Source organism: Alligator mississippiensis, chromosome 13 (assembly GCF_030867095.1).
Source record: "Alligator mississippiensis isolate rAllMis1 chromosome 13, rAllMis1, whole genome shotgun sequence".
Taxonomy (NCBI): Eukaryota; Metazoa; Chordata; order Crocodylia; family Alligatoridae; genus Alligator; species Alligator mississippiensis.
In genome coordinates this window covers 54188444-54212470 of record NC_081836.1, presented here as the reverse complement: position 1 = coordinate 54212470, position 24027 = coordinate 54188444, and the positions used below count along the sequence as shown (strand labels likewise).

Here is a 24027-nt window from a genome sequence, read left to right as displayed (position 1 = left end):
GAGTAAGACAGCGCATGTCGAGTTATGCCAATAGGACACTTATAAAGAGAGCAGAGAGAGAAGGGAACAGAAATGCATTTGTGACAAGGCCGAAGTGTGCCAGCGACTAAGGGCAAAGGACACCGATGAGGAGGCTGGGATCAGACACAGGAGAGAGACATATGCAAAGAGTTAACAGATGTGGGAGGACACAAGGAGCCAGTGAAAGCCTGGTGAATACAGCGGGAGAAAACGCTTTGTTTACTTCCTAGCCAGTGCATTGCAGAAGTGCTCCATAGCAGCAGAGCCATCCCTCCCTGCTCCACCGGCAGCAGCCATCTCTAGCAGATGGTACATTTTCAATACCAAGGGTCTTGCAAACGCCACCTCCTTGCTAAATCAAACCGACACACAACATTTTTTCCCCCCCCGAAACAAAAAGAACCAAGACCACTCTTACAGTATAAACACGCCAATTCATTCATTTTACTGATGGTTGCATTTATGAATTTCATTCTCGTGAAAAAAAGGGAATAAAAGGAAAAAAAATTAAGAAAATAGCTATTTATAGAAAACAAAACAAAACAAAAACAAAAAAAAGGGCTCAAACAGAACAAGACTCTGTGCTGATGCTGTGATGAGCAGTCCAATGGCATCAATGGTACCTGGGCCGCAGGCATGCTTGGAAACCTGTCTCAGTACTGTCGCTTCGGTTCCACAATCCAGGGTTTTCTTTTTTAAGTTTGTCGAAACAAAAGAGTCTAATAGTTTCATACTGTATTTATTTAATAACTAAAATTCACAAATAAAAAGATACTTGCAAAGTCCTTAATTGTGTCATCCCCTCCTCCTCCACTTCACTGCTTTCAGACCCATATGCATAAAAAAAATGGGCTTGGATTTTTTTTTTTTGAATTATAACTGTTATATGATTGGTCAGTTGGAGCTGAAGCACCAATGGAGAAGATGCTGTATGGAGATGAGGGTACACCCCCCTTGCCTTCCCACACACATTTCGGAGGACCACAGGAGATGTACCATTGCCCGGACTCCTCTGCTCCCGTTTCCCCACCCAGAGCATTCCTTTCATTGTAATATTTCCTCTCTTACGTGACTGACTGTAGCCTCTTTATTTTCCCCCCTTTCTGTCCTTGCAGGACTGCATACACATTGGACATTGTTCGTTTCTTACTCCGCCAGGCTGTGAGCCAGTGTCAAGTAGGTCCTGTTACAGCTCAGTGCTAGTTGTTGTTTAATGGGTCTTTTCATTTCAGGTAGGTTTGTGTGTCATTTCAGAAGGCTTGCTTATTTGCTTCCTTTCATTCATCTGACAAGCTGCTGGATAAGGCTACTCATACTCCAGGAACTGTTTGTGATAGAACAGCAAATATCTGCAAAAAAAAGAAAAGGAAAGAAAAAAAAAAGAAGAAAAGACACCATTTTATCTGCACATTACAGCAGCTTTATATTTCTAATGACCCACTCATGATAAGAGGACTATTAGCTTAATATATATATATATATATATATATATACATATATACATACATACATATACACACACACACACACATTTTTAAGGAAAGATTCCAGGGAAGCGTGTCCGCTTCCTACAACGACCAGGAAAAGTCAATTGAAAGGATTTTATCACCCTCCCAATCTGTTCATTAGAAAGTGAGGGGTGGAAGGGACCTCAGGAGGTCACGTCTAGTCCAACCCCCTGCTTGAGGCAGGACCATCCCCAACTAGATCATGCCAGCCAAGGCTTTGTTTAGCCGGGTCTTACAAACCTCTTTGACTATGCACCCTGCAGCTATAGTCACGGTTTGAAAGCTAAGCAGGGTGCGCTAGGTTACTACTTGGGGAAGTGGGGAGGATCTCCACTCGACTGAGGATGCTGTAAAAAATGGCGATGGAGATTCTGCCTGGGACACCCTCTCCTTCAAGCCCATGGACTGTTGGAGGGGCCATTTTCTGAGGCAGCTGTAAGACTGAGGTCTCCACCACTTAATTGTTAAAGATCCAGTTCCCCTTGATTTTAAAAAGAACCAAGGACCCTTGCATACCCACCCAAATCTGACCGGCAGCGTATCTAACGCATCTACCTATGCTTTGCTTTGTGGTTTCAACTGGATAAAACTTCTCTTCTCTTCCAAAATACCATGCAGTCTTTCTGAGGATTGCTATAAGACTACTGAACTCTATACCCATATGAAGCCTGCAGTTCAGTGAAGCAATCCCTGTGCATCCCATCCCCTCTCCCTCCCCCCCACATCTCAGCAGGTTTGCTGCAAGGCTCAGTTAAAATTGGAGACTGAGAGCCACAAAAAGACTATTACCTCTCATCTCCTCCCCCTCCCATAGAGTTCCCTTAACCTTTTGCCTCCTTCCACAGATGGAGGCCCAGTCAGAGTCAGCATTTATTTAGATAGTGACTAAATGGATAAGATTCCTTTCAGTTAGTTAACATTGTGTCTTAAATCAGCTGGGGAGGCTACTGTTGAGAGGAGCTGCGAGCTACTTCCACAGATGAGACCAGCCCCAGAAGCACCGTTACCTGTCTCCTTCCAAAACAAAAACCCACTAAACTAATTTGGTCCACTGACCTTTAGAATGAATGAATGAAGCAAAATAATTTGGCACTAAAAAATGGGTATTATAAAGCAAAGGCACATTGCCAGGTTGAATTTCAGAAAAAGAAAAGTGAAAACCTATTAAAAAATTGTAAACTGAACATCTGTGCCTACAGCAATCAAAGAAAATGTCAGGTATAATTAAAAACAAGAACAAAACAGATCTGATCTTTCCAATACCAAACCCATGGTTGGAAATGCCAGCATGGAGGCGATTACAGATTTTAAGTTGTCTTATTTATTCTCAAAATAGAACACAATCCCTGATGCCTCTCGAATGACAAACATGTACAAATGCCTTTGTGCAACTTCCCAGTACTTGCTGGATGCAAAGAGTTAAAGCCACAGTGTCAACATAAAATCAATTGAAAGGAAAAATTAAAAGTACTAGCATCACACCTGCTTTCCGCACTCCCCTGCCTCTCTGTGGTTCAGCGTTTCCTACTGGCTTTTCTTCAATCGCTTGCCGTTATAGTAATCTTAGAGGGGTTTTACCTGGCTTTTCATACAGAGTCATGGCTTTTGTTTTCGGGGTGTCTGTTCAGATATTTATATGACACTCAACACCATATTGTTTGATCGTCAGCTGGGGCCAAACAAGCCTCTTCCATTTGCAAAAGCTTAAAAAGGTCTTCCTGATCTTTGTGACTTCAGGTGGAGAAGGAAATGGGGACAGAGCACCTGTCCTGTTGGTGACGTTGTAGGATCTTGTGTCTCCTTGTAGGAGACAGTGAACATGAGTGCCAGTTACAGACACCAGTCTTGTATGATGCACAGACAGAGCTGGAAGTTGGCCTTCACTGTCTCAGTGGTCAAGCTGCTGGGTCAGACTTGCTTCCTCCTTCCTGGGGCGACCTCCTCTAGATGTTTGGCAGGGGGATCTCCTACAAAGGTACTTTCACAGCATTTTTCAAACTCGACTTCTTTCTCACCCTGTCCAGCTGCCACTCACTCGCCTGTGGCTCTCACCACACCCCTTTTCTGCTTCATAACAACTGTCTTCCTTCCACCAACATGGGGTCTTGTATTAAAGACAAAACTTTCCCATCCCCTTGTTTGTCCACAACCTACCCTTCACTGTCTAGTACATCCTTAATGCTAGCCTTGGTGATGATGGCGTCATCACATTTGAACCACTGGTCCTTGTGTTGCCGGATGAAGCTGGTATAGTGCCCGCTCTCCAAGGTTCCTTGGTGATTAACTACTGCAAACAAGGAATACCTGGTAGGGAAAAGCATGGTTACTGAATGATTGGATCCATGGCAGGGAGGGAAAAGAAAAGAAAGAAAAACACTTGGCATTTTCATATATGTAGAAACTTGTGCTCGTCTATGCGTCTGCATAAGCAGTGGATGGGATCTTTAATGGCATTAACACACCAGTACACTTAACAGTGGGTGGGGATGGGTTGCCTTCATCTAAAGAAAAAGAACCGCGGTTTCCCCCCTTATCTTGCTACTCCCTGAAACTGATTGTGCTATTACAGCTCTGGGAGAGCGGTCAGAGGTTTTTCTTTGAAAATAAATAGATTTCTATCAGTAGGCAATAAGGCTAGAAGGGACAATTTTAATCATCTTGTCTGACCCCTGGTATAACACAGGCCATAGCACTTCCCTCCCCTTTGTCCATTTTGGACTATAGCAAAGCTCTAGAAAAACATCCCTATCTGGAGTTAAACATTTCCAGTGAAGGTAAGCTGATGCAGTGGTTAGTTACCCTACCTATTAACAGTTTGCTCCCTATTTTTAGCCTGAATTTGTCTGTCTTGGATTTCCAGTCACCAGATCAAGTTATACCTTTAGTGTGCTATAGCAAGGAGTGTTTTGTGGTTCTTTACTCCCCTCCCCACCCCCCGGAGGTACTTACAGGCTGTGATTAAATCACCGCTTAAACCAAACAGATTGAGCTCCTTGAGTATTTCACTCTAAAATGCATTTGCCCAATCCTTCAGTCATTCCCATGACTCTTCTCTACTCTCTTTAATTTTTCTTCTTTAACTGTGGACCCCAGACCAGATCAGTTTTCCAGTAGTGGCTGTAGCAAACACATTATAACCTCCTATTCCTACCCAATGTTGCCCTGTTGGTACATCCAGAAATCATATTAACCCTTTAGGACATGGTGTTACACTGAGAACTCATGCTACCTTATTATCTAGCACATCTCCCAAGCCTTTTTCAGAGGGCTGAAAACCTTGTTTCCCAGGAGAGACTATCCCATCCTCTGCGCATGGCCTACATTCTTTCTTTCACCCACATGACTTTACCTCTGTCTGTATTAAAAATGTATATCGCTGGCTTGTGCTCAGCATACCCGAAAGATTGAGATCACCATATAGCTATGAGTTGTCCTTTGTGCCATTTACCACTCCCCCCATCTTTGTGGCACCTGATTTTTATTTTCTTCTGGGGCACTGATAAAAATATTAAATAGTCCAGGGTCAAGAAACAATCTGAGGGAGCCTTCATTGGAAGCTCACCTCTTTGATGACAATTCCCCACTTAAATTTTGACTTATCAGCAGCATGTTTTTAATCCATTTAATGTGCAATTTTGTATCACTGTAATTTCTTAATCATAATGTCATGTGGACCCAAGTAAAATGCCTTACAGAAGTCTACGCCATCAACCCTATTACCCTGTCAACCAAACTTGTAACCGCATAAAAAAAAGATATCAGTTTGTGTGACAAGATCTATTTTCCATAAACCCATGATGATTGACATTAATTGCCCCAGTTTAATCCTTAATTGAGTCCCATATCGGCCATTCCATTATTTTACCCAGGATCAATGCCTGACTGGCAGGCCTATAATTATTGGGGTCATCCCTTTTTACCCTTTTAAAATATTGGCACAACAGTAGCTTTTTTCCAGTCTCTGGAACTTCCTCACAGTCAGTAATGATAGTTCCCACCCCCTGTTGCAACAGAAGTAAAAGCATTTAAAGAAAAAGCCTCTCTCACTCTTATACCAACGACTTCTAATTCATACCATATCATCACTACTAGTGTTCAGTCTACCATGAGTTGCCAAAAACTATGAAGGCTAAGTAAAACCTGCAGTATGAAGCTTTATTTCGCAATGGTTCAGACTGTGCTGGGAAATACGACAATGCACTTATCACGGCAGGACACAGACCAGATTCAACTTCACCTTGCTAAAGCCAGCCGCCATGCACAATAGGAGAGGACTGCAGTGTACCACTTACTTATTATCATTGTTTAGACTATCCGTAGGCTGCTGGTATTGCCCGTTCATCCTGCTCTCTTTACTGCAACAAAAATACAAAAAACAGTTACTTAAAGCAGTGGTACTGCAAGCATAGGTAAGGGGGTCATGTGTGGCACTGTGAGCCTGTTTTCTGCCTCCAGATATAAATACGACCATGCTCAGTGGTACAAGTGGCTTGCTAAGCACTAAGGATGCTTTATTTGTGCTCGCATCAGTGGCACCTAAATGGGATTTCTTCTCCCAGCAGGGCCTCATCCTGTGAGCAAGCGCATGCTTAAGTCAGCTTCTGAGTCTCCAAACTTTAAGGCAGCTCAAGGAAAGATTTATTTGACTCTCTAATTACATTAACTCCTTAAACTATGGTGAGTCAACCTCCCTTGTTCTGACTTGAAAGTTTATTTTGCAATTTTGACTACAGCAATACAATTTCCCTCATGGTTTCAGAGGCTGATGAAACCCTGACTCCTGAATCCCCTGCTACAAAAAAGCCCAGCGCCTATTACCCTGATGTAATAATGACTATATTCTATCACATGTGAAACCTTCCATCAATACCCATCTAGTCTATCCACAGAGAATTCCCCAGAGGAGCAGGAAAGCCTCAAAGACTCTGGAATGCGCGGATATAAAATAAGTTTCTCTGATATCACACAGGCAATTTACTGGAGGCTTGGAGCTGTTTCTCTTTCCTGGCAGCAACCTACGTTTCCCTGTGGTAAAGGATTTTAAAATTGTTCTTTTACTGGTTCAGATTAAATTTATACAATAACAACTTAATCTTTCAAAACACCCCACAAACTAATAGTTTGACTGTAATACTTAGTAAGTATTTATTGTCCCAGATCACTTAACCAAACTCTTATGGAAGGATTTTTTACATAAAAGTTTGTGTTTTTGTGATTGGTATTTGGGGTGAAAATGGTCTGCATACATCTGGTCAAGTGTAATAGCTAACATGCCCTTTAATTAATGGGGACTGTGCTCTCTTTTGATCCCTTGGCATCTGAACAGATGCGGAAAGAGGTTTTAAATTAACCTTGTATATATGTTTAGATATACATGGGAGGGCAGGGGAAAGTTTGGATCTCTGGGTGCGGTCCCAAAGGATTGCTGGATCTTTAATGCTGTGAGGAATAGATGCCTCTGTCATTTAACTACAACTCTGAAGCTAAACCAATGTTAAGAGAAAACTAAGTTTTAAACCATCTGAGGAGGACCTTGCTTATGCACAACATGCACTGTTCAACTGAAGTTTGTTCTGAAATGGATTTCATGAAACCAGGGCAAACCTTTGCACAGATGCACTTGGACGGATATCCCTGAACATGCATTGCTACGCACACTGTTCCACAACCCCGACGCAAAGGACGTTCCACCTTTCACAACATGCACAACTGGTATCCAGATTAACCTTGTTTCTGGAGGGATTTTTAGCCTTGAACATACCTGGAAGCCATAAATGGTGTCATGTCCAGCTCCAGTGGGAAGGAGACGTATGTAGTGATCTTTCGCCTCAGCTTAGCTGAATGTTCAAACCGCTAAAGACAGAAAATGGAAGAGTTTTTGTTTGGTTTTAGGAGAAGAGACTCATGTTCTTTCCTTGTATGCATCTCATGTAGGGAGTAAAATGAAACCAAAGAAGAACATCATGCAGCAGGAAAGGGATACTAAAATCAATGAGTATTTTTCTGGTAGAATCTATATATTGGTAAGTTCAAGAACACTTGTAACATGTTTTCCCCGGAACATCCCAATTCCTGAAGAAAATAAATACCTACGTAAATGAAGAGGTTACCTAGCTGGGGTCATTTGAGCCCAGTTTTCTCTCCTGCCCACGGCAGGGGGTCAGACTAGAAGATCTATAAGGTCCCTTCCGACCTGACATCTATGAATCTAAGAGGTGAAAGCTTGCTACATGGAATGGATGACCTACGTGTTGAGCCAGATGCAATTATGGGCAGTTTTGGTTATGAGGGGCACTTCTGCTGAGGTGACACCCAGAAAACTCAAGTGAGCCAGGCTGTCATTGTGCTAATCACAAACATGGTAACTGGCAGCCCTAGCTCCAAAGAGCTTACAAACTTGGGAGTAAAGTGTTCTGGGGACAGCTATGCCTTTGAATTGGTCTTATGGCACAGCTAATCAGGCAAGAAATCATCTCAAGAGACCAGCACCTTTATGCCAGTCATCTGTGCAAAGGAAACTTAAATCAAAGTAAGGACCAAAAGGAAGAAAAACTTAAAAAAAAAAATCTCTCTCTTCTCCTAAATGGAGAGATGAGTTGGCAATACAATGTCATCCTTTCATCACACTCTGAATACTAAACTGGAACAAATAGCAGGAAGCGATGAATGGGTTTCTATTTAAAGAGGACCACTTTCCCTATTTCTCAGAACTTCTGTTGTATTTACTCTCCTAGTTAATTATTCTCTGTCTGCAATGCTGTAACAATTCCCCAGTAGCAGATCAGGATGTCAAAAACTTAAGACTTATATACTTCTGGTTCTCCATTCATCTTTTTAATTGCATTATGAACTATGTCAGAACATATGCCCTCCATGATGATTCTGATATTTGCTAAACCATAAATAACTTACAATTTATCATTACAACAGCTGTTGGAGTCTACAGATATTGGTATAGAGCTGTTGCAAATCTGGCTTGATGCATGAAATGTTACATCTCAATACTGAACAGACAGGGCAACAAAATCACTTGTAGAGAAAATCACTTATTTTCAAAAATCTTCACTTGCGATGGCTACACAAATGCTGAACTGTGACGAAATGTCTTCCCTACGCTCTCATTCACGCTGTCTTGCTCAGGGAGCAGCCTCACCTTCTGAGCACTTCTTTCCGCTACTTTGCTAAGAAAAACAAGCAAGTCATCTTGAAAGCAATCTTTCTGTTAAGCAGACCATTTCAGAGCAGCTGGGAGTAGGGGAGGAGGCGCAAACTGCATTACTGCCTGTCCTGATTAGGCCATTGTCACCTTGGAGGACTGTCCTGTTGCTTGACAGTGACTGGGGCACAGATGTGTGATAGCTGGTTGAAACTCAACGTCTCTTAGATGCAAGTTAGAAAATGCTGGCAGGTGTGGGAAACAGTGAGAGGGTTTTGTTGTGGTCCATCAACTGGCTTGGTCCGAGCAGATCAAGCAGGTTCACAAATTACAAGCAACTTCTGACCCTAACTCCAATGTAGAAGCTCATGTTTCGTCTATCATAAAAGTTATTTTTATTCCTACATTAGGGAGGAACGGTAATCTTTTCCTTTGGATGTGGATCTCGCTGTGATGTTCCATACCTTTTTGACCTCTGCAATGCACAGGCATAAGTGTTTTTATATAGGCTAACTCTGGAAAACCATTTGCAGGCTGCAGCTGTAGCCGACATGGAGTTGCTGTGCAATCTAAGAATACTGATCTGTAATAGTTTTATAACAGAGTATGTGACCTGGTGTGATAAAGATACTGTATGGTTCTAGTGGAATATGTTATATTTCAACAGAACTATGCAGCATGGTTCCATTGATATATATAACAGTATGAACAGCTAAACAGGAGGCTGGACTGCTAAAAAAGTAAGCAGGAAACCAAACACAATAGCTAGAGAGAAACAACCTCTCAACAGATGTTCTGGGGGCAATTCCAAGACAATCATCTACTTCTAGGCTCCAGCCTGAAGTGACACAGCTGTTTTGCTGAGAGCAGAGATCAAACAAATACTAGAGCAGTTAAAAGGACCCTCCGGACACTCCTTTGTGTGGGGCGGACAGGATGAGTAGGTGCTTTTGGTGAGAGAGACTGACACAGAAGCCAGAGATGCAAGCCCTGGGGAAGCAACTAAGGATACCCCTGGTATATAAATACAGGCCTTTTATTGTTTTAAGGTTGGTTTCCTTGGATACAATTTGGTTCTGAGTAAAATCATGCCTTAATATACAATGCTGTCTGGTGATCAGCAACCACTGTCATTGCTCCCATGAAGAGGATGACAAGGACCAAAACCAAAGTCATTCCTGTTGAGATGCTTGTGGATAGTGCTTTGTGACCACAGCCCAAGACCCAGTCAGAGACCCGGAGAACTGCACAGTTCTACCCTGGGAGAGGTGATAACTTGGCTAGGGACAGACATTACATATAAACCGGTTGAACTGATCAGAAACTGGTTTAAACCTGTAGCAGAGCAGATGTTCAGTGCACATAAACTGGTTTGAAAGTGGCTGAAACCAGTTTGAGAAAAACTTGGCTGAATGTAGTATCACACTTAAGTGATTTGGGTCAAAAAGGTTTATGCAACGTCTGTCCCTGACTTCCTACTGGTTTAAGTTAAATTAGACTTCTCCAGCATCCCAGTATGCTCTCTGGCTGGGCGGGGCTCTCTGCTTCACAGCAGGGCTGGCCCCTCCCCTCTGCTCCCTGGCTGCAGCTCTGGCAAAGACTGCAGGCATCTGCCTGGCTTCCCCCGGCTCCCCTCCTCCCTCTGCTTTACAGACACCTCTCAGCATTAGCTAGCAGACCACATGCTGGTTACGGTCCGTGCTGTGGCAGACGGGACAAAGGCGGAATCAATAGGTAGCTGGTAATGTCCCTCTGTAGTTTTCTTAATGGAGTGATAAACTGCATTATCAATCACCTGCTGGGCTGGTCAGAAAAGGGGGAACCCCTCCCTAATCAGAGCCTCCTGCCAGAGCCTGGCCACGCCCCACTCTGCTCAGCACTGCAGAATGGAAGGGAGGGCTGTGCTAGCGCTCCCCGGGCTTCTAGCCTGAGCCACTGCAGGCATGTGCCTGCATTTTGTCATTCCAGAGGGGATGCCTGTGCAGTTCCAAATTGATTCAGCCTAGCCAGGTTAGATTAACTTGCAAAGATTGAATCAATTCAGGCTCAGGCTTTTTGAAACTCCCTTGAGACTGGGAGTCAGGTCAGAGGGTGGGTGTGCATGTGAAAAGCCAAGAGGGATCAGAAGCGCAGTTAGCTCTGTAACTATGACAGATGCTACTGCAACATATTCTGGTACTGCTCGTGAGGCTCTGCCTGTCAGAAAAACACCCATGCTCTGCACTGCCTGCCTGCTTCCCTGTGAATCATAATCATATTATTTGTAGTTAAAGCCATAAATAGCACAGGGCTGAACTACCTGTGGGACCATCTATTACATTATTACCCATCACAGAATCTGACATCAATTGGGTTGAAATTGCTAACAACCACCACAGGGTAATCTTAAGAGAACTGGCTGGGAAGTTACAGGAAGCCTTCTCCATTGCAGTCTCATATTTTGGCATTTTTTTCCCTTCAACGTACTGAGTACATTTATGGCCCTCTTCCAGCTGAAGCTCAGGATATCTTTATTTCCCTTCTTGCTCTGTGTGCCTTGTGAGTAATCATTCTGTTGTGCAGGAGGAGCATGTGCTGCTAGGGATTAGTTTTTTGGGCTGGTTCAGAAATTCTGTTACCTCTTCATTCCTAAGTGCTATTTTGTGGGGTACCATAATATAAAATACAGCTGGAAAGGCAAGCCGTCTGGCCTTTAAACTTGTTAATGTTACAATACGTTCGTTACAGCGGAGTTCCAAATAGAAAAGATCTTCAGAAGCTCAATTCATCCTCCTGGAGCAGAGTCTGTACTCTGCCCTTTGTGAACTTACTTTGAGATGAAAACAGGCCACAATGGGTAATTTCTTCATAGTGAGTTGTTTGGTAGATTCCTGGTAACTATGGCAACCACTACATTTGATTTTGGCACTGCTTCCTAGATGTTCTGGCCTTGTAAACCTATAAAATATTAAGAAGGAAGGGGATGCACAATGTAGGCAAATTACTGTCGGCGCATCTGGAAAACAGTTTTCATTTCCACCTGTGGCCCCTTGACACTACAGGAGATGAAGCTTACAGCTTTTAAGTGACAATGAAAAAAAAAAGCTCTACAAACAGAAGAGCGCCGTGGTTCAGATTTCCACGTCAGACCTTCAACTTGGGCAAGCTGCCCTGAAATGCATCAGTGGCGGAGGAAGGGGATGAAATGTTTGTTCATCCACCACAACAGAGCAGTTCCTTTTTAGACAGGCTACACAGACCTTCTGTTTTCAAAACCAAAAAACATGGACAAGTTACATGCCTGTCTCCAGCCCACAGCTTGTTCAAAAAACGTGGACAAGTCGCATGCCGTTTCAGCCCACAGCCTTGGGGAGCCGGGGTGAGGACTCTGGAAGGAGACGGGTTTGTGTGCACAGAGTTCCTTTTAAGTTCAAAGTATTTTTAAAGAAAAACATTAATGGCAACTAAAAGTTTTACATTCAAAATCCAACTTTGAAAAGCTGATTGCTCATTGCTGAGATCAGGCAGAGGTTTTTTAAAACGGCTTGATGGAGCTTATGAGGCAGAAACAGTTAGCACATGGGAAATCAAAGACAAAACACTATTATCACATATACATTCTTACAGAAATACATTTAAAAAAAAAAACAACAAAAAACTTTTAGGCTTCACTGATCTCGATATTAAGTTAAATCTCTCACCAGAGGAGAGACGAGGGGAGCAGACTTCAATTCCAGTAATTCCAAATGTAAACTTCCCCACTGTACACAGGCAAACACCCTCTTCCCATGTCTGCTTTCAGGTTTTTGTGCTAAGACATATGAAGCTGAAATTTCAGACAACTGCAGACTCTCAGACTCAAGGACCAAGCGGTATTGATTCTGATCACTGATCTTATTCTGTTCTCATTTTATCTGAGGCCATTGCAGCAATGGCTTTCCTGATTAGTCTTGATCAGGGAACTTCTCAGTAAGCCACATTTGCATTACTGTTCTGAATCCTTCCGCTAAATGCTCCTTTTCAAGTGTCCAAAGGCTCACCTAAGCTCTGCCATAAATTGCCTCCATATTTCCGGCCTTGTCTACTTGTCTATTCAATCTGTTTTCCTTCCAGCTAGTGCTGAACTGAGCCGTCACTGCTGGGTGACAGCCACCCCATCTTCCACCTGCCTCGTCTCCTCCTCTGCTATTCAATCTCCTGTTGCCCCTTTGCTGTATCAGAATTTGCTGTTATCGGATGCGTCAACGAACCCTCTTTTTGGCCAAGAAAGGCCTCTCTTACCATCTGCCTTCAACTTAGCTCATAAATCCAGAAACCTCAGTGGTATCTTTGAAGCAGAATATTTTTCCTTTCACATCACCTTTTTCCTGTAATTCTACTCCTCACCACTTCTGGCGCCTCACCAGAATTCATGCACCCCTGTTTTTGATTTGCCTCTGCTGTAGGCTTTCTTAATGGATTTAGTCACTCCTCATCTCTGGTTTTACTTAATCCACATTCTTGAAACAGTCAGAGTTTAGAAATCTGATGCTGGATTACTCCTTTAATCCAGGAAGCAGGACCAGACGTACCTAATCGGTAGTCACGTTTGTTGCCTCCCTATCTCTCTGTCTCTAACTCAGAATTGTCCCTGGATTTTTTTAAAAGCTCGTGTTTTTGCATCTCTTTCCCCACATTGTAGAATCAGCACCTGGGAGTGGCTTATTTGGTCCCCTACACCTTACAACGGGATCACACTTTACATTTGACTCTTCCCATAATGTAGCACACCGCATCCTTGTGCCATGAAGTCTTTTTGGGGGATGTCTGCTTAGCTGCCTTAAGCTTCAAAAGGATTAAACTAGGCATAATAGTAGTTCTACCATCATTTATGCAGAGAAATTATGCATTATCGTAAATCAATACCTATTGTTTGTTTGTTTGTTTTAAACAGCCATCAGGACGGTTGTGAATGATACTGTACGTTGTACCTTCTCTTCAGAGGCAGGGATGTCAAACTCACCCTGGGCTGGGGCCTGGATCCAGATTGTAGGGCCTGCTCCCAGGCCAGATCCATGAGACTGCATTTGGTCAGGTGGGTCTGGAGGCATGCGGCTGCATGGAGTTGCATGTGTGCATGCGAAGCCAGGGGCACATGGCAGTGCAAAGCTCTGGCTAGAGAGTGACACAAAGCTGGGGGTGTGGAGCACAGTCATGTTCCTGACTCTTTGAGGAGGCATGCTCCCATCTCTGTGCTGCATGAATATGGCTCTGTGCAGCTGCATGTCCCCAGACCTGTGCTGCCACACGTTTCTGATGCTACTGACTGGCCAGAGATCCGTGCTGCTGGGCAGCAGCACAGAGCTGGAGGTGTGCAGCTGCATGAATGCTGCTCCCTGCAGCCACATGCCCCAGCTCCACACCACTCCCAATGGCATGAAGCTCTAGCTGGCTGACAATGCCAGGGGCAGGCAGCATGCAAAGCTGAGGGGCAATGCACTGCTGGTGGGTCGGATACAACGGTTCCACGGGCCAAATCCAGCCCATAGGCCATATGTTTTACACCCCTGTTCTAAGGCCATCGGGAGATTTTTAAAAATATACTTTTCTGCAGCTTCAAACAGTAACCTGCTGTAACTGTTTTTGATAACCCGAGCCAATAAAAATAAAGCATCTGAGTTAAGACTTCCACTCTTACCTTGACTCTCTAGATTCCCACTAAGACAGTGCAGAATAGTTAGGAGAAGCATCTATCCCTACTCTACTTTATAACAGCCCAGATTAGAAATGGAGTTCAGCCTCCACTCAAACATTTTTGTTTCAGGTTAGTTTTAGAAACAAGTTTCTCAGAAGCCAAGTTCATGTTTATAACAGGTCCTACCTACACTGACAGCCCTGGAGAAGGAAGTCCTGCGTCCGCAGGGCAGGAACCACCACTACAGGTTCTCTTACTCTGCTGTGCACCAGACTTAGACCAACCACCTCCAGGACTCAATGGGGAAGTCAGTTTTAATGGCCCATTTGACCCCTGGCCTCTGCTGAAAGCAACAGAAAGGAGGGCATTTGGGGCTAACTGTGGTGGAAGTTTCGTTCCCAGGATGCTGGACTCAGACTCAACTTTATTTCCCACTGAAGACAACTGCTCTTATTTAGGTCTTGTTAAATATGAGGTTCTTTTGGCTCCTTTTCACTCTGTTTTAGGCACTACAAAGTGGTTCAAGGATAATGCTGTATAAGATGTGCTTGTTCCCCTTGCTAGTTGCTGCTATTCCTCACTTGTAGACAACTGAAGCAAGTGAGATGATTTCCCCAGTTAAATTCTGTCATGCCCATTTCATACCTTCGCAAGCAGTCTGTGAGCGTGGTGGTGCCCGATACGTGGCTCTCCCCATTCACCACACTGCCATCGCTCCCAGGACTCAGCGGCCAGAACGGGGTGGAGGAGCCTGGCAAATCCAAACTGATGTCCCAAAATGGGTCTATTGTTGTGGAAACACCACTGGAAAACAGTTGAATATTTAGCTGCCGGAGTTAAAAATAACTATCTCCAAACCGTGACCTCTTGTAGGGTGCAAACTACACAGTTACACGAAAAAGCAATCAGTTCTACTTCGCCCCTAGAGGGCGCTCAGGTCACAGAAAGCCTGTGCAACAAAACAGCATGGAATGTAGTATTTATACAGCCAATTCCTTTGCTGGAGATTTATTTAAAAATACATAAAAGGGAGAATTATACATTTTAAGAAATTTATTGCACATATTGGATGCAGGATATAAATTTGGTACAGTTTACTACCTAATGGAACCCAGTGATTTAGGACCAACTGGCTGGGCTATTTATTCAGAGATGCAAAATCTGGCCCTGGTACTACCATGGCCTGTTCAGGCAAAAGCTCATCTTGATAATTGAATGGCTCCATACAAATAAACTAGTGCAGTTCTTGGCCTGTGACACAGAACTTCGACTCTGTACTAGCTGGATCCAGACAAAAATCCTAGCTCTGCTATGGTGTGCCACGTGGAACTTAATGGTTCATGCAAGGATCTACCATGGCATTTGGAAGTTGAGACCTTAGAGAGTAACAGAATCAAAAAATATACCATGTTCTTGTTCGTATTTTTCTAGGAGATGGCTCAAGATAAGCAAATAAGCGGAAGATGATGGGAGAAGTCCCTCAGAGCACGTGGCCCTCCTTAAGCATTCAGATTATGGCATGTTTGGCTCCAACCACTGAATTTTCCTTTTTGTCTCCTTCACTCTCCTTTACTAAAAATCTCCTTGAGTTTATAACCTTTCCTCCTTTCATTCAGCTTCACTGATACAAAATATTTGAAATAAAAAAAAAAAAAAAAGGAATTTCTAATTCCACCTTAACTTTGCTAACGTTTCTTTTAGATTTTGGCATAATACATTATTCCACTAGCAGATGCCACAAGAAGCTCACTATTATCATGTATGGACTCTGTGGTTCTTCAAGGAAACCATCTCCATTCAACATATTTTTCTATGATTCTCTATCATTTTTGTGGTGAGGCCTCTGCAGGCTTGTCCAGAAAATTAAATACAAAAACAGATTAAAAAGAGCAGACTATAACCATCTATTTGCAGGACAGTGCAGGTAATTGTTGGGAATACTTGATCAGAACAAAAAAAAAAAAAAATGTGCTGGCACTCCTACTCCTATACCACAGTGACGTCCATTTGCTTGAAGCAAGTGCCCTTGCCCAATTGCATGGAACAGAAAACATTTTTCTCCTGACTCTTGTAAGCTTTTATTTCCCAGTACCTGAGTTTATGTAATACCAGCCTTCTGGAAACCTGAGATTTGAGGCTTGAAACTTAAGAAAAATAATAACACGGATGAATACTGGAGTCGTTTCACTTCAAATCTGATGGCAGCTACATATTCTCCATCAAAAAACAATTGCTCGTGGAGCTCTCCTCTTCTGACTTTTGAAATGAACATTTGGCAGGCCAATAAAATGCTAACCTAATCGGTAGAAACCCATAATCTTTTTGGTACTTTTCCAAGTAGATTTTTCACTGTGCCTTGATCTACGCTTGCCTTTGAATTGCTTACATTTAGCTGACGCTGTATGTGAACAGTTCTGGTCCTACTGGAAGCCTGCTGATATTTTATTGATGGGATAAGAAGGAAAGTCTGTCTGCTCCTGCGTTGGCAGATTAACCCCTCTGTGTCTGAATACAGAAATAACAACATTAAACTCACTGGCAGACTTGACACGTGACATCAGACTGCAGTCCGCCTGTGAAGATTTGGTCTATGATGCAGTTACAGTGGTTGGGGTTGTTGGCCTTCTTTCCATTATCATCACCTGAAGGAAAGCAAAAGAAAAGGCTCAGAAGCTAAAAACCCTCAGATGAGCTGTGGTTTGCCTGGAGCCATGCATTCAACATCTTACATGTATACCACAGGTTTGGAGTCTCACAGATGCTCTTTATGTAAGAAACCCAGGAAAGAAACAAACCAACCAAGCCAACAAAACAGAAAAGCCCTTTCAGAATATAAAATAGCCAGGTATTAAATACATTTTCAACAGGAGTGGGGTTCCAAAGCTGGGTGAATAGCCAGCCTATCTTCTTTACCTTGAAACAGGCCAGTCTTGCTCTGTCTGGTGTGAGGCCTGGCTCCCAAGGTGGCATTGTTGCCAAGGTGGGTAATGAAAATGACTATTTAAACTTCAAGAACAGGGCCACTGAGTGACATTTGCAGTTAAATTAATGGCCAGCCTTTAGCAGGGAAGCAGCAAATTCCACTTAGGACACACAATTGCATGTTATTTTCTTCAATGAATTTAAAGGACAGGTTTCCGGAGACGACAGCAATAGCCATTTCTAACGGTGCTTCCTTAATCAGCTTCACAGAGAAAAGGATTAAGGTTGCGTGAAGGCTCCATTAACCTTCGCCCGGCATCCGTCCCCTATTCTTTCAGCATGCACATGGCCCTACTGCTCTAAAGTTTTATCAGTAAGAGAATGAGAGGTAGCTTACCACCCCCCCAGGGGCATTTACTGTATGATAGGCCAGGTCTGTTGAAACGTCTTTATGGAGGGACTAACGTGGACATACTTCTAAGGGTGGTGAGCATGAGTGCCCATCTTCCAAGTATTGCTACCCATGGAAGAGCAGCTGATTTCATAATTGGATGCCTAACACAATTAATTGAATACAGCAGTCACAGAAATGTGGTCTGGGCAATGAGAACATTGGGCTAATAACCTAGAATAAAACAGCTCCGGCCTTTGTGGCCTTAGTGTCCCCTTCAGTGAAATGGGAATGATTGACATATTTTTCTAAAATAGAATGGCATGGTGAGGATAAATTAAAGCTTAAAGTAATTATTTCTTATAGGTCTTTGTTGCCACCAGTGTTTTAAACCCAGCACATACACATGGCTGAATCTGTTCTGAACTGTTAGTAAAAATTTCATAAATTGAGTTTTGAATAATCTTTCAAACCCCTATTAGAGAGGCTGCTGGAACATTGGGAATAAATGTTTTGTCAGGTATCCCGGTATTTCCCAGGTAAAAAAAAAAAAAAGTACAAATACAAAATGAGTTTGGCTGGGAGTATCTAGTTTCTGAACTAGCAGCTAGTTCTGTTTTAGTTTCTGAAATTAAATACTGAGAGGACCTAGTATTAAATGTGCCATTGTTATAAAATTAATTATATTTCATTCCCATGCAAAAAAGAAAAAAAAAAATCATCACACTAAAAGTACAGAAAGGCAGGCAAAACAGTGACTATGTTAGAGGTATATTTTGCTTGGCTTTGACTGCTTTCACGATTAGTGAAAACAGATTTTTGGACTGAAATTGTGGAAAATGGAAGATATAAAATGACTGATTAACAACAGTTCCAGTCTTTGCTAACATGTAAGAGCAGGCATAGGTGAGGACTGCTTCCCACAGCGGGCTGCCTGGGACAATGACAAGCTTTACTGGCTCAGAGAAACTCTCTGGATTCGATAGCTCCCTGCCTTAGAGGCATTCTTCTCTCGAAAAGATACTTCAAAATCATTCTCAAGAAAGGGATGCACACAACATACAAAGGACATTTGGGGGGAAAAAAAACCTGATTTCATCAATAGCAAGTAGATTTAAAATCCAGTTTTATATCCAAGTGCTCTCCGTGGAGAATGGCTTCAGTTCTAGCCTGGGAACTACATGATCAGACGCCCAGCATTCATACTTCTAAAACATAAATTTCTGCTGAGGTCCTACCAAACCCCTACAGCCCCCAGGATTTTTAAAAAAGGCTTGAATTACGCTCAAAGTAAAGTCAATCCAAGGAGCTCTTCAAAGATTATAAAGCCTCTCTCTGTTCACCTTTATAAATATCATTTGCAGTTTTTAAGACTGCACATGGCTTTTGTTAATGAGTTAAGGTATTTTACCTCTGTTTTAAAGTTGCGTTTCTGTTTCCCTTTACAGAAACTATAGCGGGCCATTACGTCACTGTAATCCCACCATCTGAAATCAATTACCCCCCGCTCCCCTTCTCTGTTTTGGAGCAGGCAAAAGCAGAGAAACAGCCTCTACAGATTTTCAGTGGTCCTCAGGTAATGCCCCCGCTGGATACCTTTAATAGACAGTTATTTCTGCCTACGGGAGAATAAGAATGCTCCCTTTCCAATTACATAAGTCAATTAGGCTCAGTGATGAGGGGTCTCAAAAGAATAGCCTGCAAGCTTGTTCACAGCAAAACAGAAGGGCATTACCCACTCACATCAATTCCCATGACATTTGGTTGGAGGGGAGGAAAAAATAAGACTACCACCTACTCACACTTGTCAATATATAACAGAAGCTGCGAGGAGGTATATTATGCAGCCGAAAACTAGCAGTGGCACTGACTGTGCTGTTAAGTTAAAGGCTGTATTCAGCATTTCTATCCTATCATGCAGTAAATTCCACGTTCACAGATTTACATGATGGCTATAACAATTCATGCTAGGTAGAGCAGTAATTCCTTGTCAAAGAGATCAGCCACAGCAGGAAAGCATTTTGGGGGCCTTAAAATCAAAACCAAAACCAACTTGAATGCATGTATACATCAACTGAATTGATTAAACTGTATCAAAAAGGCACAACATTTTCATGTTCAAGAGTTTGGACTGAGATGAAATGTAGCGTTCTGCCATCACTGTCGTGATTGAATAGTTCCTTTTACTTTAAAAACCAGAATTTTCTATGAATGTGTGTGAAGTCTATTACTTGTACCTTTATAGCTATCTATTTCTAGCTATATTTATAGAAGATTAATTAATTAAATTAGCAGCAGCGATGATGGTAGCAACTGCATGTTACCTTTTTTAAATAAAGCCAGGCTAAAAAACTGGATCAAGATTCTTTGCCTCACAACCTTAGTTTTTACAATAATAAATCAAAAAAAGTGAAGTTAAAATTAACAAGGGATCTTATTAAGATCTGTAGGATAAAAATGAGACCTATCAGCTTCTCCTCGATGGAGCAATGTGAGTGTTTCCTGTTTTGCAGAAGCAGGCGACACCTCACCATTTTTTTCCTACTTGCTAACAAGAATGGGTCAATCCAGCAGAATATGTAATGGTGCAGTGCAATGTGCACCCTCCTGGCCCCTGACATTGTATTCTGGTTGTTTGTTAGCAGGCACGTAGCTCAGAGGTGTCAAACTCACCTTGTGTCCCAAGCTAGATCTGGCTGTGGGGCTCTCTGCAGGCCAGATCCAGAGCAGGGCATGAGGAAGCTGCCATTGTGCCAGCAGCTCTGGCTCTGGACTGGGACATGTGGTGGCAGCAAGGACACGTGGTGGCAGGACCTCTGAAACACGTGACAGGGGCTCCAAACCCTCCTATGTGCCCCACGCCAAAGCTGCTGCTGCCTCCTGTCCCATGTTAAAGCTGAAGCTGCTGTCATCGTGACAGCTCCAGCTCTGGCTTCAGCACTGGGCATGTAGTGGGACCAGCAGCTGGGGAGCGAGGGAGGGCAATAGCAGCAGCAATCACCTGCATGGCAACCAGGGCTGAGTCAGTCCATGCTCACTCTCCTGTTGCCAACCACAACTGAATGGCAAGCCACTGTGCCCTGCCATGCCACAAGTCCAGCAGGCTAGATAAAACAGCTCCATGGGCTGTATGCTGGAAGCCTCTTGTTCAGCTGAAAACTCTGGCTCCTACTTAGGAAGAAGTGAGGGCTGGGCATGGAGAAATTTTTCCAGAATCAAAAAACACCCTGTTAAGGAGGCTCAACTTTATATCTCTCAATCTTGACAAAGATCCCTTGATGTTTCTGGCCTAAACAAAATTTGGGTGCAAACCTTATGGTTACTTTTATTGAATTTTTCTATGTCCAACTAGGTAACAGTTTGAAAATGCAACCAATACAGTGTACCAGCTGCAGTGTTTTCAGCAAGAGGAAAAGATCATTTTTGGTGCCTATTAAATTTTTCTGACTTCTGTGATAGTCTTGCTGAGATATGTAGCAGGTGAAGACAATGCTCAGTCATCATCAGCTCCATTATCAAGGGAGCTCTCAAATGGCTTTCTTCCAGAGCACTGATAATAATTAAGGCTACACTCTGATGTTATCTAAAAACTAATTTTGCAGATTTCAGGCAGGGCAGGGCAGGATTTTTTTACTTTTCCTCAACTACAACTCCAGGCACTTGGAACTCCCGTCACAGGCCATAGTAAGTACTGTGATGGCCAAGGACAGATGGTGCTGTCATGTGTGCTCTGCTTGTAAATAACAGTCTAAAACTAGACAAGGAAGGAGAGGCGACTGCTCTGCAAAACTTCCTGTACTTTTTCCATTCAACTCAGGCACTTGGAGACTGTAAATCAAAGCTTGTCGAACATGGTCCTCTGGAGATCAAAGCCTGACACTGATGTGAGACATGATTAGAAATGGTCGCCTGCCCAGTTCCCTCCTCAGACTTGTGCCAGTATGTGGGTGATCATTGTCACATGGTTTAAAATGCAAGGTCACACTGCCTGTGGCAGGCTGGACTCTAAATCCACTAGGTCCTCTTGAGCAGGTAAGATGTCGTATAGGTAAAGAGGACCTGACTCTTACCAGTGAGCTCAGGGGAAGAGGTGGCCACCAGCTATGGCACCTACAAATGTCAAAATCCAAAGATGCTATAGCATAGGGGTGGGCAAAATGCGGCCCGCAGGCTCGGATGCGGCCCATCAGGCCATTCTATCCAGCCCGCAGGGCCCCTAAAAAGTTTAGAAAATTAATATTTATCTGCCCCTGGCTGCCTGTCATGCAGCCCTCAATGGCTTGCCAAAACTCAGTAAGTGGCCCTCCGCCCAAAATAATTGCCCACCCCTGCTATAGCAGCTTAACTATTACATTATTCTGGCAAGTTGGGGCTGGCACAGCAGAGCAAGCAGATACAAAGCACACAGATGTTTAGTAGTCTGCATCCTCTGGCTGAATAATAGCTAAGAGCCTAAATAAGGATATTTTTTTTTTAAAACCCAAGGTAGAAGACAGCAGTGCCCTGAATGTATTTCAGCAGCTTCAATGGAGCACTTATTTCAACTTTTTTATGTTTTTAAGAACATAACTTTGTACATTTTGGAGATGGGTAAGGGGATGGAAGGGTGAGCAGTGTAATCAACAATTTGCCACCGTTTTCTTCCCAGCTCTTTTTCTGGCTAATCCATCTTTCCAGCTGGAAAGAACATAACCCAGTCCTTCTGCACTACATCAATGCTGCTCTTCAAACGGCAGGATGGAAAGCAATGACACAGAAAGGAAAGTGGACCTGATTCTTAGTCAAGTTACTCCAGCAACTTAAAGGGGCCTTAAATTGGGAAATGACACATGAAATTTCAAGAACCCCACCTCCTTAGAGGCTCTTCCTGGTCACTGTAGAGTTGGCATGAGGCTCTATGAGGTTGCTGCCTAACATTGGGGTGGATCAGAAGTGTGGCTAAAGTGCACTGCCATGCAAATATTCTCTGCTTCCTAGAAAGACTATGGAAAACTGAGTCAGACCAGTCTAAAAGTGCCCCATACTTTCATCAAAGGCCAGGCAGCCCTTACACCGTTCTAAAATATACAACTTTATATCTCCCCTATACCTCTTCCTAGTCCTGGTAGAAAAACAGAGTAATTGCAATCATCCCACCTCTCCAGCTAGGGACTGGACAGTTCCACACAGCTCAACATACTGTTTTCTTTGACATTAATAGGCCTGTCCAGATAGGGATCCCTCAGCTGGTCAGTTTTGTGCTGGGTATGAAACGGTGTCACGACATTTCATTTTTACTCGGAAGCTGGGGAGAGGAGAAGGGGAAGACCAACGTGTTTAATCTAAATCAAAGCATCGCCATGCTCCGATCTAGAGCCATTGGGGTATTCTGCATTTTCAGATAAAAGCAGCAGAAATTTCACCTGGATGATTCCAATGTCTGAAACTGTAGTGGCTGGTGCTGGTCCATTGTTGCCCAGAGGCAGGGGCCCCTGAATAATGAATTGCTGTTAATAACTGCACACTCACCATATTTTGATGGTAATGCTGGAGGTGAATTGCTACAAGCTGTTTATCCAGTATACTGAATATGCATTCATTAGCATAAGGGGGGATTTATCTGCTAATTGTAGCTTCAGTATGAGCATTCCCCTAGCAACATCTTACAACTATATACTTCACCTAGAAGGTTTTCCTATTGTGTAGCTAACGAACATGTTTTATATTAAATAGCTAAATAACTTGTTTATTCATGGAACAGTTTAGTAGGCTCAGCTGAACCAATCTACTCATGCCTACGATCAGCTACATTCTTCCAGTTCTGCAGAAACTCAAGTTTATATATCTTTTGAATTCTTCTACACTGGCATCTCTACTGGCTCTTATCACTGACAGCATTATAACAGAGTTTGGTCTACCCGTTTGCATATAACTGAGCCTTAGCATAATGATTATAGGGGACTGAACTAAAGCTAGCATTGAACCAGCACAGTCCAATTTAGTGTGAATGGCACCTCCCCAACAGACAGAGCTCAAGGGGAAGAGTGTGAAAGGCTCCCATTCACCTGAATGAAATGTTGGCTCTGAAACCTAATGACAATGACCATGTCATCACTTTTAGCACTGAGCAGTTTAGCAGGACTCTGCAGCTATCATACTTTTACTGCCTGGTTGGATGCCAGAGAAGCAAGGAAGGGACAAGTTCTATTAGACCAACAGCATCTAAGCCATGGCTTGAATGCGATTCTGCCAGAGCAGGGGGATGAAGGATGGCAGAGAGCTTTTGTGTAGGCCAGATAGGCTGAACAGATCAGGACGTTTCAGCAGCACTGGCTGAAGCTCAGGAAGAGTCATTCTGTTGCTAGTTCTGTAAAACTTATCAAGCAGGCACACTATA

At 43.1% G+C, this 24027-nt stretch overlaps 1 protein-coding gene across 3 annotated transcripts in view; it reads right to left on the bottom strand.

Moving 5' to 3' along the window:
* Nucleotides 1–435: 435 nt before the first annotated feature.
* The window catches only part of USP22 (ubiquitin specific peptidase 22), a 175478-nt gene continuing 151886 nt past the window's right edge, over nt 436–24027 (bottom strand). For all 3 annotated transcript variants that reach the window (XM_006272695.4, XM_006272694.4, XM_059716857.1), the window contains 7 exons: nt 16875–16980; nt 14984–15142; nt 11496–11622; nt 7291–7382; nt 5822–5884; nt 3684–3833; nt 436–1370 (listed from right to left, as the gene is read on the bottom strand). In XM_006272695.4, coding sequence (XP_006272757.1) covers nt 1328–1370; nt 3684–3833; nt 5822–5884; nt 7291–7382; nt 11496–11622; nt 14984–15142; nt 16875–16980 — 740 coding nt within the window. In that variant the 3' untranslated portion in view covers nt 436–1327. The remainder of the gene's footprint in view (nt 1371–3683; nt 3834–5821; nt 5885–7290; nt 7383–11495; nt 11623–14983; nt 15143–16874; nt 16981–24027) is intronic.